The following is a 16,800-nucleotide window of genomic DNA, read 5'->3' as shown; positions in this document are numbered from 1 at the left end:
AAAAAACCAAAAAAACCAAACACATTTCCTTTGTAATTCCTTTTTTTTTCCTTTGTTGGGGGGGGGAGGAGGGGGAGGCGGGAATAATTTGGAAGTCTGATAGTGTGTGGGAAATGATTACATCAGTCAGAGGGAGGGCTAGGATTGGTCTGCACGGTGTGGTTTGATTCACTACCGCAAAGATTGCGTGTAACCCTTTGAGTGGAGCTCTGGCAGAGTTGTTTCCCTCCCCAGAAACAGTCCCCATAGCAGGGGCTACGTGACAGGTAGGGTACGGCCGCCCCTGACGCCGCCGGCACCCCGGGCGCCCAGCCGCAGGCTGCAGAGGGTCGGCGGAGGCAGAGAACTAACTCTCAAGAGGCAATCCCCATTTAAAATGCCATCTTGTTCTTCCGACTGCTGCCTTTTACGTGCCGTTGAGGTAAGATTTTCCATATCGAATTACCCTCCAGGTTTTTGTTAGACTCTCCTTGTCTTGCTAGGATGCGGAGCGTTTTAAACATAGAGTTGATTTAAATCTGGGACCTGCACATTTGCCCGGAGAAATAATTTTGCGGGAAGTGTCTCTCGTTTGAGCAGAACAATGCAAAGTGGAAAGCATCTGTATAATTCAGGAGGTGGGGGAGAAGGTTCTTGACTTGTTCTCTTATTCCCATTGATATTTAGGCTGCGCAGCGTATGCACATTTGGTTTCAAACTACTTACAGGCTAGGATCAAAAGAGAAGTCAGGGGCAGGGAGAGAACTGTGTGGACTGTGCTAAGTAATTGATTTGCTGGCAAACTGCGAGTGGGACTTCCCCACATGTAACAATCAAAAGTTAGTGGGGAACAAGAGAGCCATTTTTAATCTTTGGGGTCTTGGCCTGCTCCTCTGTGAATGTTCAGAGGCCTCTGATGGGATCGCACTGAAAATTGTGTGTGTTTGACTGGATGCGATTTCTCTCGCCCACAGTTGCCAAAGTACTCTCTCGACATTGTTTCACATTTGCTTACCTTACACAGCTTTACACAGAACCTGCTCTCTCACTTTTCCTGTGTACGTGGTCATATTAACCCTGCTGAATCTTTGTTTAGTGCAGGGAGGTGTTGGGGAGGGGGGAGGGGAGATAGGTCTAGGGGGCATCGAGAGAAAGTGTTATAAAATGAATCATCCGTTTCATTTGTCCTGGCTGCCAAGGTGCTTGGAACCCTCACACCAAGAGGATGATGCTTTTCTACAGTAGCTGTGTGGTTTGCCTATGTTCAGAGCTGTTGATCTGTAAGTGTACCCTTTATGTTGCAGGATGTAAAAGTCTTTAGTGAAGATGGAACAAGCAAAGTGGTCGAGATTCTAGCAGACATGACAGCCAGGGACCTCTGTCAGCTGCTCGTTTACAAAAGTCATTGTGTGGATGATAACAGCTGGACTCTAGTGGAGCATCACCCTCACCTAGGATTAGGTAGGGAATGGTCAAAGGGGTGGCATGGTTACCTGGGAACATAAAACGTGTAATTCATATAAATGTGCTTCCAGACGGAACGTTTTCTTTTCCACTGCTTTTTTTTGTACAATTAGCTGAAATCACATACATGCTTTCTGTGTATTACAATATGATGTGTTAAGCATTTAAGCCATTTAAAGTCCTTCCCTTATTTCCTATCCTCTCTTTTTTTTATTATAAAAAAAAAGGAAGAATTGTCTAATCTTCACACCAGCGCTCTGTTGCTACCTTGCTGTGTCTGAAGCTATTGCAAATAAACAGCTTAGGCAAATTAAGCTTGATCCTTAGAGTACGGTCCTATGAAACGGCTCAGCTCATCACCAGCTGGGAGACCTGGGTGAACAGACTCAGCCTTACATACCTACAGTAATGCTTATGAAAGCTAGACATGCTGAGGTGGGGGAGGGGGTTGGCTAAACTTGACTTCAGGCAGAGAAAAAATGGTGGCACCACCCGCAAATCCATGGGCAATTTCTGGACCAGCGCTGGTATCTGCTCTCCAGGCAGCAGCTCTTCCACCTGATTGAAATTAAGGTGTCATGGTTACAGTTTCAAGAAGGCAGCAAGAGGAAGAACCGTGGGGAATTAAATAACGCCGTGAATTGGTTTAATTACAGTACCTGAAAGGATCTCATGTTATTCAGTCTTGCTTTTCCTGTTATTTTGTGGCGCTGATTAGTTACAGGGTTCTGCTGTGCAGCTTGCAACAGCGTATTGCTCAGATAACGCTATCTATAATTCTCCATGGCATACAATAACGCTTAAAAAAGTGTAGCATTTGGAGTATTAGTCGATATACTTCATGGGGAATGTTTTTTCTAGAAAACAGAGGAAGGCAAATCATTAGCTGCAATCGCCAACACTGGAATTGTGAATGCTATCTGTAGCTAACAGAGGGGGTTTTATGTCTAAAAATGTAATTCAGAACCCTTACGAATTAAAAAAAAGGAAATTATTTGCTGGAAATGTGATGCCCTAAACCAATGCTGTTAAACACTAATAAATTCACTGCTCTGCAGACTAACACTTTAAAAAACCCCAAACATGTAAGATATCCTGATTAGTTAATGGTTTTATTATCTCTCCTAATGTAGAAGTATATGAAAAAATTAACATGAAACGCTTACTGGTCTGTGTCTGTGATATACTTTCAATTCTGAGGACATAGGATGAGGTGAAGAATTAAGGTATAAATTACAGAATCTTTATCTCTGCAGCTTAATACGCCACATGCGCTTCTAAAAACCTTTACAAATAATTCAGTTTTATCAATGCTCATTAAACTACCAGGCTCTCTTTTTCTATATTCTCTTTCCCATCATTGCTGATTACCAAGGTATTGTGTAAACAGAAGCCTTCTCCTTTGTAACCAACATCCTTCTCCTGCCAGATTCATTCAATGATGCCACAATTCAGTGTTTGTGACATCACAATAGCTTCCATGGTGACTAATTGTGCTGTCAAACTCTGGTGTGTGACATCTCTGAATGAATCGGGCAGGAGGCTGATTAGGAAATCAAAAGCTTCTGTTTACACACAAATAACTTGGTAATTAACAATGATGGGAAAAGAGCAAGATACTTATCGGGCTGCATTTATATACATGGGGACCTGCCTGCCTTGGACCTCTGTCTCACACTGAAGCACAAAGCAGGCCCCCAGAGAAGTGGGGTGTGCAGGTTGGGGCTTCAGCAGCCACCAAACTTGGTTCCACAGGGACAGCCCCAGGGCTCTCCCCTGTAGGCCGCAAAGTGGATCTGTGTGAGAAGTAATGCAGCCTTTGGGGGTGTAAAGCCAACAGACAAAAAAATACTTAAAGAATTCCAAAAAATGTAATGATACAGATTTCACATATTTGAAAGGATGAGGACAGAAAAGGGAATAAATTAGTTCATTTAACAGGAGACAACATCATCCAGTTTATTGAATTTGGGGTCTTAAGTATACATATTCAATAAACTTTATTTACCAACTTTCATGTTTCCACCAGTTTTGGTTGCAGTTTGAATTTTTTGTTTTTGGCTGCTTATTCCTAGCTCTTCTATAGCTTACATGCTTTCCTGTATTTTGGAGACTGTCAGATCAAGGTAGTAATGTGACTGCAACCTGGATGAAGTTATCATCAGTCATCTGATGGTCCATATTTGTACCTCTAGATATAAGATTTCTAGTATAAGTATGGAACAATGGTGAATAAATACACAGTGTGAAGAGAAATATGATTAAAGAGCAGTCAGAATTGTGTATTTCTAGAAGACATTATTTCTTATACAATACATCCTTGCTGACTTTATGCTCTAGGTGGTAGTCTTGAAGCCCACCAAAAGAGAGGAGTTCCTTCATTTATTTCACTGTGTTTTTTTCCTCCCCATATTTTGCCTAATAGTACTCTCCAAAAGAGCTTGGTTTGCAGAACCAATTCATTGTTTTACTATTGGACAGACTGAGGACAAGATGAAATTTTTGAAGCCAGCTGCATATTTATCATTGCTTTGGTCTTCGAGGTCCCACTTTGTAAGGAACCCCCACCTCACTGTTCACTTCACACACATAGCCAAGTATATTCCGAATAAAATGTGTGCTTACACATGACTTTAAACAGGTATTTGACTGCACAAAATATTTGTGTTCTCACTGGAAGCAGTGGTGTGACAATTTGCCATCAGACTTTCTTGATTTGACATTTGAAAGTGGTTCCTGCTGCACCGTACCACTAATATCTAAAGCACATTGTAGTCAATGTTTAAGCAGTCTATGAAATTTGAATTGGTCCTAATATTTCATTTGCTACTATAAGTATACCTAACTATATTTATAAATACCACATTTATAAAATGTGGTATTCTCCCTATGCTCTGTTCCATACTTAACTATCATCAATTTAGGACAGGGACAGAGATCTATGTATTGGACATTAACAAAAATAATAATGGTGAAGACTTTCATGTGATTATATGTGCCTGGACACTGAAAGAATCCTTCCCTACCTACACATTTCACTTTTTGAGTTCCAGGATTGACTGGAAATACAATTCAAGCAGGAGAGAATGTAGAGGACTCTGAAATATGTGAGGGTTATAAGAAAGCATTGCTGCAGTTTTGTACCTAGATGTTTTGTTAATGTGCATTGATTTTCCTTAATATGAGTGAATTAAAAGTGGAACAGTTAAGCACAGCACTTGCTTAAATGCAAAATCAGGGCAGGCTCTTTGATACAGGGGTCCACCTGTCATTTGTCGTGATTCTCTGATTGGGAATTTTGGGCTATGCCTGTGAATTGTTCATGATGGAATCCAGCTCCTTTTCCCACCTTGTATCACTGCTGCAGTTCAGTAGAAGTTGTGATAATAATGCAGATTAACTTGGGTGGGGTGGGGGAAAAGTCTGTTCCAGGCAGCGTGTAGAGGAGACTGAGTGGAGCCTATCAGATAAACTGAAAGGACACATTTCTGGTCACTTGAACAGCAATGCCACTTGAAGACAGACTGACCTATTGAGCTGAACTTAACAGGCTGACATCCGTGCTTCTAGTTTTGTAGCAGGAAGCTCAAAGCAGGGCTGAGGCTGAGTTGCTCATGTGTCAAGTTCATCCCATTTGTACCAATCCAGTGCAAATTGCCAAGCACTTCCCAAGTGTATGTATTACTATGAAGTAATAGCAAACTGACCAGGACTAGTTTCTTTTTTTTTTACATGCATGTACTATGAAATGCTGCACCTTTTCTCCAAGATGGCTTTGACCATCAAAATGAAAATATAAACATTAAATCATCAGGAGTATCACCACAGAATCTCAGAAGGGTTTTGAAGTAGTAACAGAATACATCTAGGTCAGTTGTCTAAAGCATCTGAGAAACAGGCACTAAGTATATTTACACAAACTAACCATCAAAATACAAAACCAATTGACAAATGTTCATCTATACTTTTTTTCCTCAGAACAGAATAAAGAGTTTGTCCCTGACAAGCAATTTTTAATGTGTTAGGAAAGCAAAGACCACAACTTTGGGTGGTGGCAGAACTAGACTGTAAGAGGACATGTGACCTTTTGGGGCTCATACTGTGATAAAGCTTCATACCAATGTAATTAAATGTTTTTTGGAGGAAGCATAATTTAAAAAATAGGCCCTTCACCCTCATAGGCCCACAGTTTTCATCACAATGTGTTGACTTTACCAGTTGCTTAAAAACCATGATAGTAGCACCAGATTAGCAATACCTGAAACTTTATCTGCAAAGCCCCTAGAAATGTGTAGGTTTAAGTGATGAATGCTGAGATGGTGCCAAATGTCTTTTATTAACAGCCTCCCTGTAGCAGTACTGTTGTGCACATCAGTCAAAGAACTACCCCTTCAAAGTGATGTTACACCTGATGCACTAAGAAACAGCTCTTTGTTTGAAAGCAGCCCCCTATGGAGGTTTTTCAATGTTAACCCCTTTGAAAACACAATCTAGAGCAAGGCTGGACATCACAAATACACAGTAAATGCTGAAGTCGTCAATGAGCTGGTGATGACTGACAGCCTAAGTGAAAGAGAAAAAGATCATGGGATCATTCAGCCATAGGTTAAATTTTCAATCAAAGAACACCACATAATCTGCTGAGTTCAGCAATTCAAGTGATATTCCAGGGCTTGCTCTTTTTGAGATGCCAATGACTGCTTGCTTTCTATCCGAAAAACACCCCAAGAGAACTTGGATGGCACTCTGGCATTTCTTACTGTAGAAATACAAGCATTGCAGGAACACAAAGTGAGGAAGAGACTCTCCAAACTTCTTTGGTCAGCAAGTCACAGGCATTTTGTTTAAAGTTTTGCGAAAGTTATGTTTTGTTTGACCTAATTTTTAAATTCTGTATTATATAAGGCATGAAAGCACTGACTAGTTAAAACTTTTGAAAAATACCTAAATATTTTCTGAGAAAGTTCTGAAGACTTGTCAAGATAATGAGTTCATTAAGTAGTGCACACTTAGCCAGTTGCCTTCCTTCGAGTTACTGCTTTCAATGAATTGGGTTTGTTAAGCTATCTGTTCATGCTTTGATGTGCCATTCTTTTGACCAGAGAAGTGGTGGTTATGGGCAGTTACCTTGTAACCAAATCTAGAGCAGAAAATTGCCCTGTCATGTGTACAAAACATTTGTCTCTGTCAGTATTCCTGTAAAGTAGATCCTGTGACCTCTTTCATAATAAACCCCATTGTCTAACATCTACAATAAAGGCCTGAAGTTCACCTTGAAATGGACTGGTTTTATAGAGTATGATCAAATACAACACTGTATTTCTGTGATAGTTCAAGACCTAACAATGGCCTTTCTGTAACTTTTTTTCCCCCTTAAACCTGTCCACCTTGCCAGTTCCACAGCACACAACCACTGCCAAAATAAGAGGTTTGTCTGTATTATTGTAGCTACTGCACACACAAAAAAATGTATTCCATTCTCAGAAGTCTGTGCTTATGAAGGCCTGATACAGGAATTCCTTGAAGAACGCTGTCATATAATGTTAAACTTTGTAATATGTTACAAAGTAAAGTATTGCCTCATGGCAATATGGTTTTAAACTTAGAATGTGTTTTGCTAATTTCTTAAAAGTTAATGGAATTACACGGGGTTGTTTTAACTTCTGTTCTTAGTTGGTCTCACTCCTGCTGGTTGGCTATGTGTTAACAGGGTGTTCTTTTTCCACAGAGAGGTGCCTGGAAGATCATGAGCTCATAGTTCAAGTTGAATCCACCATGGGAAGCGAAAGTAAATTTCTGTTCAGGAAGAATTACGCAAAATACGAATTTTTCAAAAATCCCATGGTGAGTCTCATTACTTAGTTGTTTACACCACAAAGGGGTGGATTGCAATAACATTGCTGGGCACTGTTATGTCTTAAACATTTATTACAAAAAAAAATAGCCAACCAACTAACAGAATTCTTTCCAAAGAAATTTTAACAAATGTTTAAATTCCTTGTACTTTCCTCCTAGCCTAAAAACCTCAAGTGTTTTCAAAATGTTGTTTCAAAATGTCTGTAGTTACATTGGAGAGTGACCAAGACAGGGGAATTTTCATTAGTTAAAGAAAAACAATCAGAAGCACAATTTACTCGTTATTGTCAAAGTTCCTTGATTCAAAGCAAATTCCTCACATAACAAGCAGTATCCAAACCTTTTCATTTCTGACTGTAATAGTTAATAAAACACCAAACCCATCTGGGTGACCCCCTAAAGCACTTACTCCATACAAGGAATTTCCAGTTTATCATTACATGTACTGAACATTGTTTCACCTATGGCTATGCTTTACTGGTGTGCTCTGCCTTCTTTACTGATCAGAGTAGCTCGTCCTCTCTATATCCCCAGTATACCCATGCTTGAAAAGTACTGCATGCCATACCTATTCCTGGATTTCTAAGATCCTTTGAATGTTATAATTTTAAGCTGGTTACTGTGTAACTGCTCATCTGAGGAAGATTTTTTCACATTTTATCCAAACAATTATGTTGGAGCAGACTGTTGTCATGAACCAATGTCAGCTGGTGCACCCATTGAGATAGCTGAGGAAGGGTAATCCAGAGGTGGTTAGGTAAGAACAGATTTTGGGTCAGTCAGGCATCTCTGGTGCAAGAAGGAAAAAAGATACACGAGGTCATGTTTAAACTCATTGCTGAAGTAACTGCTGGTGATAAATTCATTCCTTTGCTCGTAGATGCAAGTGCACAGTTGCTGCATCTTCACACGTGTGCTTGCATGTACATTTGTCATCTGCTGGTGCTTGTTTCAGAGTCTGTGCCTTGACTTACTCTGTGAAACGTTTCTGTACATGGAGTGTTCCTAGTTTTTCACTTCTGTTGATCTCACCATCTGATAACCCATGAACATCTGAGCGTTGTACAGAAGTTTTGGTATCATAGGAGCTAGAGCATTAGTTTCATGTGGTATATTTTAATTAATAACAGAGCATGGGAGTAAAACCCAGTATGCTTGGCATTCAGTCCCAGGCTCCTGCAATCACAGAATAAATCATTCTTGTGGTGTAAGAATGCGAAGGCTCCCTATCCGTTGCATTAGCTGTTGCCATATGGCACTGTTTCTACTCAAGAGAGGCTGGTAAATGTTAGCTTTCATAACTCATTGTGCAACTTACCTGGCAGAAGGGTGATCCCTCCTCAGCCCTTCTCTTAATGCCCTAAAGACTAAAATTTATATTGCCTGAAGAGTGACAAATGTTCTAAACTGGAAATGTTTTTGTTGTGATTCATCTTGTTATAATCAGTCATTGTTTTATTTCAGGCATTTCTGGTTGTCTCCATGCTTCAAATAATGTTTAAAAACTTCAAGAATGATTTCCTGTCATTGCTGTGTATAGTAAATTCAGTGTACCAAATTATACAGGAATTTTAAAACATAGCAGATGAAAGGGGAACTGGAGGAATAAATCTGGAGTCAAGTCATTGGTGCACTCAGCAAGGAGTCACTGCAAACTCAACTTGCAGGACCATTCATCCTTATCTTCCCAAGAAAGTAGAGGCTGTTAGAGATCCCCAAAAGTCCTTGATAGAAGAGGAAGTGAGAGGAAAATGCACTTAGGAAATGCTGCCTATCAGATATTTTAAAAACCCACAATCTGTCTGCATGGGCATCTGGTGAGCAGAAGGAGGGGAAGAACTGCACTTGAAAAGCCTTAGTATTACTTTCTCTGTCAGGGGATCTCCAAATTGATTTAATAGTGATAGTTCCAAAAAATTAATGACTGGAAGAAAATGTCACTAGTTCTCTCTAAGTGTTTAAATATAATGTGATTTCCAATTGTCTTCTTTTTTGTGTCTAGAATTTCTTTCCCGAACAAATGGTTGCCTGGTGCCAGCAAACAAATGGCAGTATCCCACAGTCACAACTTTTGCAGGTACTGTAAATTATCTGTATGGACAAAGAAGGTGGAGGGGGAGGGGTTGAGAAACAGGCAGGAAGGAAGAGAATTCAAAGGTGTGGAAAATAGTCAGAGAAAGACTGGTGTAGTGAATAGCATATGGGGCTAATGTTGAAAATACCTGACAAAGATCTTAACCAGTGGCATTGAGGTGTAAATTGTAAACACAAAGTATTCATAGCTATGGTCATACATATTTGTTCCATTAATACTCAACTTCCTCTGTGGGTATCTGGTTTAGCCACCTGTTGTTACTCACAAACAGCCTTGGCAGGTATATTTCTAGAAAAACAAATATACCTTTTATAAAAGGCAGAACAGAAGTACTCTTCTGTACTCCACATCACGGCAGAGGAGAAAGTGTAAATATGCAAGTGAATATTAGAAGATGAGTTTGAGATGATGAGAGCTTTTGCTTTTTGTGTCCCATGTTTGTGCCTGGCAAGAATTAACAATAAGGACCAACTTCCTCATGGTTCAGCCAGCCAGCTGCTCTTTTGTGTAGAAAAATAATGCCCTAAGAAGTAAGTGCAAGTAGGAATTTGTACACAGTATTTGCAAAGTAATCCCGTTTAAAGCTCCCCAGGTTAAATTGCAGAGGTGTGTTCCTTATGCATATGCGTTGGTAGAGTTGTGCAATCTGTGTGGTGGTGGCATGTGCGCTGCATTTGTGCTGAAGTTCTGGTGTCACTCTACAGTTTCTTGTTTGCTCATAAAGGAATGGGAGTGGTGGCATAGTTGGTTGGCCTTCAAGGATGGTGCTGGAGGGTGGACTACCTCTCTGACCAGTAACTGATTCACTTAAATCTCTCAGTTTTTAGCACTCCAGTCTAAGCCCCATAGTCTATAAATCCTTTTCACTTCACTTGTTTTCTCAACCTCTGGACATTCAACTCCAGAGGAATTAAAACACAATTTATTAAAGAAGTACTGTACTAAGAACATATGACCATGATGCCTGGAGGACAGTATCATGAATAACAGGCAAATTTTAAAGCAGAAGCACAAATATATGAAGAATATAAACATACGAGTAACTGATTTTAGCTTGATTTCTGTCATTTTGCAAATATACACTGACTCTCTGTTAAGACAAGTTTCCACTGACTTTTGATCCAGTGCATTAATTTTATCCCATAACATACCAAAGTCCATTAAAATCTAGTTCCACATTCACTGAGAAGAATTTAAAATATTAGCATCCACTTACATCTGGGAAACAATCAAACGAAAAAACTCAAGCCAATTTCTGGAATTATAAATGAAAGTCATGTGCAGTGAGGTTGTAATCAGGAACCAAAACTGGCATGGACTGGCATTGCCACAGACTGGTAGGAAGAGAGGTCTTCACACCTTGGACCCTTCTTCCTGTAAATGGAGAATTGAATTTGCTAGTTAGTACAAGCAGCAGGGCTCCCCAAAAGAGCAAGATGTCCTTGAAGATGAAAAAGTTTTAAGGGCAACTCAAGTGGTAGCAAAAGGAAAACCTTACAGCCTCGTGAGGTATGAGTTTGCTTCTGGGAAGGCTCAGGAAGGTAGCAGGAAGGCTCAGGAAGGAGTCCTGAAGAAGCAAAAGTCTTGGAGGTTAACAACACAAGAGGGTGGGGGAAAGAGGGTGAGCATATTCCCTCTAGTTCATTATTTCCCATAAAAAAACTATTTCTCTTAAAGTTTTTTATTAAGTACTTCTTTTGAAAAACACACAACCATTTTTCAGAATTTCAATGGCAGTTTTAATTTATTCAAGGTAAACCTCCTGCAGCCTAGCAGTCCTTAAGCATGTTGCATCTGAGGCCACCTTAGACACTGAGCTATTTCACTGGTTTTAATTACACACATGACAGGGAAGAATATTAAATATCATCTCATCATATACTTCATTAAGAGCTAGTATTTCTAGTCATGACAATAGCATTAAAATCATTGGGATCTGTTTTCCCTACTCTTGACCTGGCTATGACATGCAAAAAAGCTTGCCATCTTAGTTTACTTTTGTTTTAACTGGCTGGACAAAAAGAATCTGTTCTCCTTTTGGTATTTCCCTTTCCCAGCTGACAAGTGTATTCATAGTACAAACAGCAAGGAAATTGATTGTTCTTTCCCATTCTATTAGATGAGATGAGGAGGAGGACTGGAAAAAAAAATTAGGGTTTAATGGAAGTAAGAATTCTGACACAGGACACTGGTTTTGGTTTTGTTTCCTCTGGGCAATGTCCATACCAAAACACACCTTTGAAGAATTGCTGAGACATCTAGGCTAACCAGGTTTATGCATTTTTCTTCATACTTATTGAATTTATTAATTTGGTATTTAACCTAATGATCGAGCCCTCTATCATTTAAAAACCTGGCCTGTTGTAATAAAGGAGCAATCCATCAGTTCTCCTACTATAATTAATTCTTCCTTCCTGTGATATATCACAAATCAAATTATTTTGTATATGGTTCCTCTACTTATGTCAAGAAGTTAAATGCTTTTCAATCCTGAGGTCTGGTATAATTGCTGGCACTTACTTGACTGCTCTACATTTCATTTTCAGTTAAATGCTCTGTTGTCTGTTATACCTCTTCTCTTAGGACAACTTGAAATCCCTAAATAGGCTTTTCCCTTTCAGAAAGTTGAGGATAAAGATGGAGATTTTGGCCAATGTTTCCAAACTAGGCAATTTGCCAAAATTGCTGTGACAAGGTATTATTTTAAGAATTAATAAGCTTACTTTCTCTTCCTTCAGGCCAAGTGCAAGATGAGTGGGAATACAGAGAAGCAGTAGCTTTTTTGAGATTTAAGTCTTGATGCAGAGAATAGGAAGGTGTCAGTTGCAGGAGGAGATGGCCAGCCAGATGCAATGGAGGAGCAGGAATATACATTTTGGTCATAAATCAGATTAAACGTGTAGGTCAGTTTAAGTCTAGAGTGAAACTGCACCTCAAGTCAGCAAAGTGATTTGCGGTTTCATTCTCCGTTCTGCAAATACAGTGACAATTTTACAATTCATCCATAGGATACAATGTTCATCTACATTTTCCTCTCCAACAGAACTTTTTAAACTCCAGTAGCTGCCCTGAAATTCAAGGTTTCTTGCATGTGAAAGAGCTGGGTAGGAAATCATGGAAGAAACTGTTTATGTGTTTGAGGAGATCAGGACTTTATTGTTCTACAAAAGGAACTTCAAAGGTAAGATTAAAAAAGCAGTTGCACAGTACTAGCATGTGAAAACATTTTCTGCTTTTACCGGGTATTTTTTGCTGTTTCTTAAAATCTCCACACAGCGTTCCCATTCTTTGTTCCACAGAAAAAGATAAGTAAGGCATGATCAAATGACAGTCGAGCCCTGGGCTCTCAATGCATAAACACAGCCACAGAGTTTCATTATAAAATAAAAACAAACCAGCCAGGCAACATCATTGTGGTCACTAAAGTAGTGCTAACCTTCAGATTTCTCTGGACCAATGTAATAGACCAGGCCATTTTTAATGTGCTGGGTTTGCGTAAGTATTTTGTGAGCTTCCTGTACCAAGCACTTTCTGCTGGTAGGCTGGTATTGAAGGGGTGTGTGCCATGGCCACTTGAGGCTGCCTGGGAGAGGAGCAGTGTTCATGCACTGCCCTCTGTTGGAGGCTGAGCTTGAGAGACTGCAGAGATTGCACATCTTCCAAAACCTTTCACTTACCTGTGCTAAATCATGTTACTTCACCAGGAACCAAGACATTTGCAATTGTTGGCTGACCTAGAAGACAGCAATATCTTCTCATTGATAGCAGGCAAGAAGTTGTACAATGCCCCTGCAGAGTATGGATTTTGTATAAAGGTAAATCTTCTCACTGAGTTCTTCCAAAGTTCCAGACAGTGTTGGTAGCTCAGAGTCACCCCAGCTAAATGGGATTTGTATGTATAACTCTGCAAGCCTTTTCTGTCACAAGGACTTGATCTTTAACATCTTTCATTTGGCAGGCATGTCCTGTGAATCTTGCCATCATTTTTTGTGAACTTTTAACACTTTATCTGGTGCTCCTTTGGTTTGGGAAATTTTTGTGCAAGAGCAGCTCAGAGCTGAAGCATGGTGTGCTTGTGAGATGGCCTTGGTGCACCTCACAGATGAAAGCTTTTTCCAAGTTCACTAATCAAACAGAAAAGTTTCTGTGGACAGTAAGCACCAAAACCATATAGCAGCAAAGGATCAAGATCTGATGGGGTGCAATTTTATCAATATTGTGGGCCAGAAGTTTGCCTTTATTTAAAGAGGAAGAGTGTCTTGGAAACATGAATGTAAGAATAACTATTTGCCTTTGAAGATTTTTAAAGCTGTTGTGCTGAAAGATTCATTTGGAAGGTATTTCAAAGGTTTGAAAAGTGTGAAGTGTAACTTTCTGAGAAGAAAATAAGGCTGGGAGCTGATTTTATGACAGTAGTGAAGTAGTCTCCTTCCTAGCAGCCATTCCAGAACTAGACAGCAAGAGTTTGCATCAAAGAGGCCAGCTACAGGACATATCCCAAACTGATGGAAGCAAACTTTCAGTTACCCTCAGTTGTGGAAACTTTCATCCTTCATTTCAAAATGGGGGTTTATAAAACTTCTCACAGATTTGAAAACAAAACAAAACAAAAACCAAAAAACAAACAAACAAAAAACCAAAGCAAAACAACAACAACAAAGCCTCAAAAAACCAAAAAACCCCAAACAAACAAAAAAACCCTCCCAACTACCAAACCCAACAAAACTAAGTGCCCTGGTCTGGTTCTAGCATGGCCTGAGTACCTTGTTCCTATAAGCTGCTAGGACTACAGGTTACTTCAAACCATAGAATCATAGAAAACCCTGAGTTGGAGGGGACCTACAAGGATCAATGACCCCAGCTTCTGAAAGTCAGGAGGCACCAATATCTGATCTTGTTGGACCCAGCTGAAAAAGTGATTTCCTTCAGAGCATGCTCAGCCTCTCCTGAGCTTTAAATTCAGTGTGGTGGGAGCTTTTTCTGGCTAGTTCTTTAGACTAATACTGTACCTGCCTCTAGCCTGCTTACAGCGATTCTAAGCTTACAGTGTTGTTGGTTTTCTCATGAATGTGTCTGACTTCCCTCTAATGCTTTAAAGCCAAACAGAGTGAGAAATGAAACTAAGGAACTGCGGTTGTTGTGTGCAGAAGACGAGCAAAGCAGGACGTGCTGGATGACTGCCTTTCGACTCCTCAAGGTACCTAATCTCTCCTACTTTTGCAAAGCTACACCTAGAGTTAAGTGGCATTTGTTATTTTGTTAATGATAAATTACCTATATCTTTTTAAATATCATCTGCTCCAAAACAATATGGATAAGAGCAAAATTCCAAACAGACCTGTCCCACCTAAGAATTTAAGCACGGGACTAAGATCTATTCCTTCACATATGAATCAAGTATAGTTTTAGTTTGGGATCCAAATTTGAGATATGAGAATGAATTTAAAAACCTGCTTACAAGATATTTTCAAGTTATCATAAAGCTAAAGAAACTGTTTTCATAATGGTAAGTGGTTCTCTTTACCAGAACAGCATTTCTTTAGCAATTTTTTTTCCATTTTTTCCATTTTTCTGTTAGAAGAAGTAACAAAAATAAGTAACCCTATATCTGGGTGAAAGTTACTCATATCTGAGAACACACAATGAAACTTCTCGATAGTATGATAGGAGGCTTCACTGCTTTTTGAAACAAAATCAGGATGGAGGGAACTGAGGAGAAAGCTGACTATTTAGTGTCCCTTGAAGGAGAGAACTTCCTGATCTTCATAGGAAAATGTGCATAAATTCTGGTTTGGTTCTAAGTCTTTTACTGAATGTGCTGCTTTGAAAACTGCTGTGTTTTTCTTTCTACCTTACTATATTCTGTGTACTGAAAAAAAATGACTTTGTTTTTAAGACACACCAAAAGATGATTAAAGGTGTACAGTCAGGAAAAATTAAGGCTTTGCCCCAAGGCTGTGTCCATAACACTCCTTTTTATTCAAAATCTCATTTAGCTTCCATAGTCCTATATTACCCTGTTTGGGAATATTATATAAACTGTTACAGTTAGAACATTCAGTAAGCAATGTTGCTCTCCTTCAGCAGCACTGTGCCTCTAGGGAAGGCACTGAGTAGCTGTTTACCTATCCTAGCTACAAGTGTTGCTAAAATTCATCATGTTCAACCAAGGGCATGACTGGAATTCAATCACCTTTTTTTTTTTAAGATGAGAAAAGTACCAAGTGATAGTGAAATTTATTGAAAAAGCTAGTGAATTAGAAAGGTTCTTATTTTTTATCATTATGAAAACTGAGAGTGAATGTCTTGTGCAGAATTTCTTTAAGTTCTAGAGGGTAAAAAGAAGGGAATTAATATGTGTGTTCTGATCTCAACTGAAAGCTTGTGTTCTACAAGGAAAACATGATCATAGCTGAGAGTGGCAAAAATAACCTGTGTATATAACTCAATCACTTGTATTTTTTTAGCTAAAACTTTTTGTGCATATTTACTCTTTGCCACCTGCCAATCACTATTACTCAATACAAATGTCTTTGGGACCTTGGTCCAGTGTAAAAGTGGTATTAAGAAATCAGTACAGTTTTTTCCCTAGGGCATATATTTGAATAATAATGTCCTTGTGTTTCTGTTGGCAGTATGGAATGCTACTGTATCAGAATTACAGAATTCCCCAGCAGCGAAAAGCCATGCTTCCACACTTTTCCACTCCAGTAGTAAGTGATGAACTTTACCTCACTGATGTATGATGTTGGAAAAGATACATTTGCTTTTGCATTTTAAAAGTGGAAAATTTTACACTAAGAAATGTAAATTCAGCATTGTGTAGCAAATCAATGTAAAGTTCATGTTTTGCATGAGTACAGCTTTTGTGGTTGGCTCTCCATTATCTTAGGCTTACATGATCCACATGATTGAAAAATCTTGGCTACGTCATGCTCTTTGAGATGTACGGCACAGAGAGACATCTGGCTGTCTCTGCAGAAGCCAGCTTAGGTCTGGCAAAACTAACACGTAGATTTCCTAAAATGTGTTGGGCCAAGAGCTGACTGTTAACTACCTAAAAGGGAAGAGCCTATATTTGGATCCCAGCTGGCCCTGAAAATGACTGGAATATAGTAATAGGGCAAGTGGGCAACTTGAGCAAACAGATTTTATTCTGAGCCTTTGAATCATCTCACTCCCCTACAGTCGAAAAAACATATATTTTTGTGTCTGTGAATCTTTTGAAAGGAGAAAAAAATAAGATGTATTTTCTGTGCTGTTGAAAGAGGACTTTGGACAGTCTTCTGAAACCAAAACACTTTGAAGTGAAACTCTCAAGCTGGTTTTTCCTTTCCCTGTTTTTTGAAATAAGTGAAAATTCCTTTTCAGAGAAGTGTATCTGAAAACTCACTAGTAGCAATGGA

The 16,800-nt window shown here is 39.3% G+C and overlaps 1 protein-coding gene across 1 annotated transcript in view; it reads left to right on the top strand.

Annotated features, from left to right (window-relative positions):
- The window catches only part of GRB10 (growth factor receptor bound protein 10), a 109,280-nt gene that overhangs the window by 83,770 nt on the left and 8,710 nt on the right, over nucleotides 1-16,800 (top strand). The window contains 9 exon segments of the mRNA XM_031062780.1: nucleotides 1,284-1,440; nucleotides 7,172-7,287; nucleotides 9,302-9,376; nucleotides 12,438-12,575; nucleotides 13,099-13,209; nucleotides 14,493-14,591; nucleotides 16,030-16,107; nucleotides 16,766-16,796; nucleotides 16,799-16,800. The exon segment at nucleotides 16,799-16,800 is cut by the window's right edge and continues 75 nt beyond it. Coding sequence (XP_030918640.1) covers nucleotides 1,284-1,440; nucleotides 7,172-7,287; nucleotides 9,302-9,376; nucleotides 12,438-12,575; nucleotides 13,099-13,209; nucleotides 14,493-14,591; nucleotides 16,030-16,107; nucleotides 16,766-16,796; nucleotides 16,799-16,800 — 807 coding nt within the window.

This window comes from Geospiza fortis, unplaced genomic scaffold (genome assembly GCF_000277835.1).
Source record: "Geospiza fortis unplaced genomic scaffold, GeoFor_1.0 scaffold362, whole genome shotgun sequence".
NCBI classification, from domain to species: domain Eukaryota; kingdom Metazoa; phylum Chordata; class Aves; order Passeriformes; family Thraupidae; genus Geospiza; species Geospiza fortis.
The sequence above is the reverse complement of the archived record's forward strand: the minus strand, read 5'-3'. Positions and strand labels throughout refer to the sequence as shown.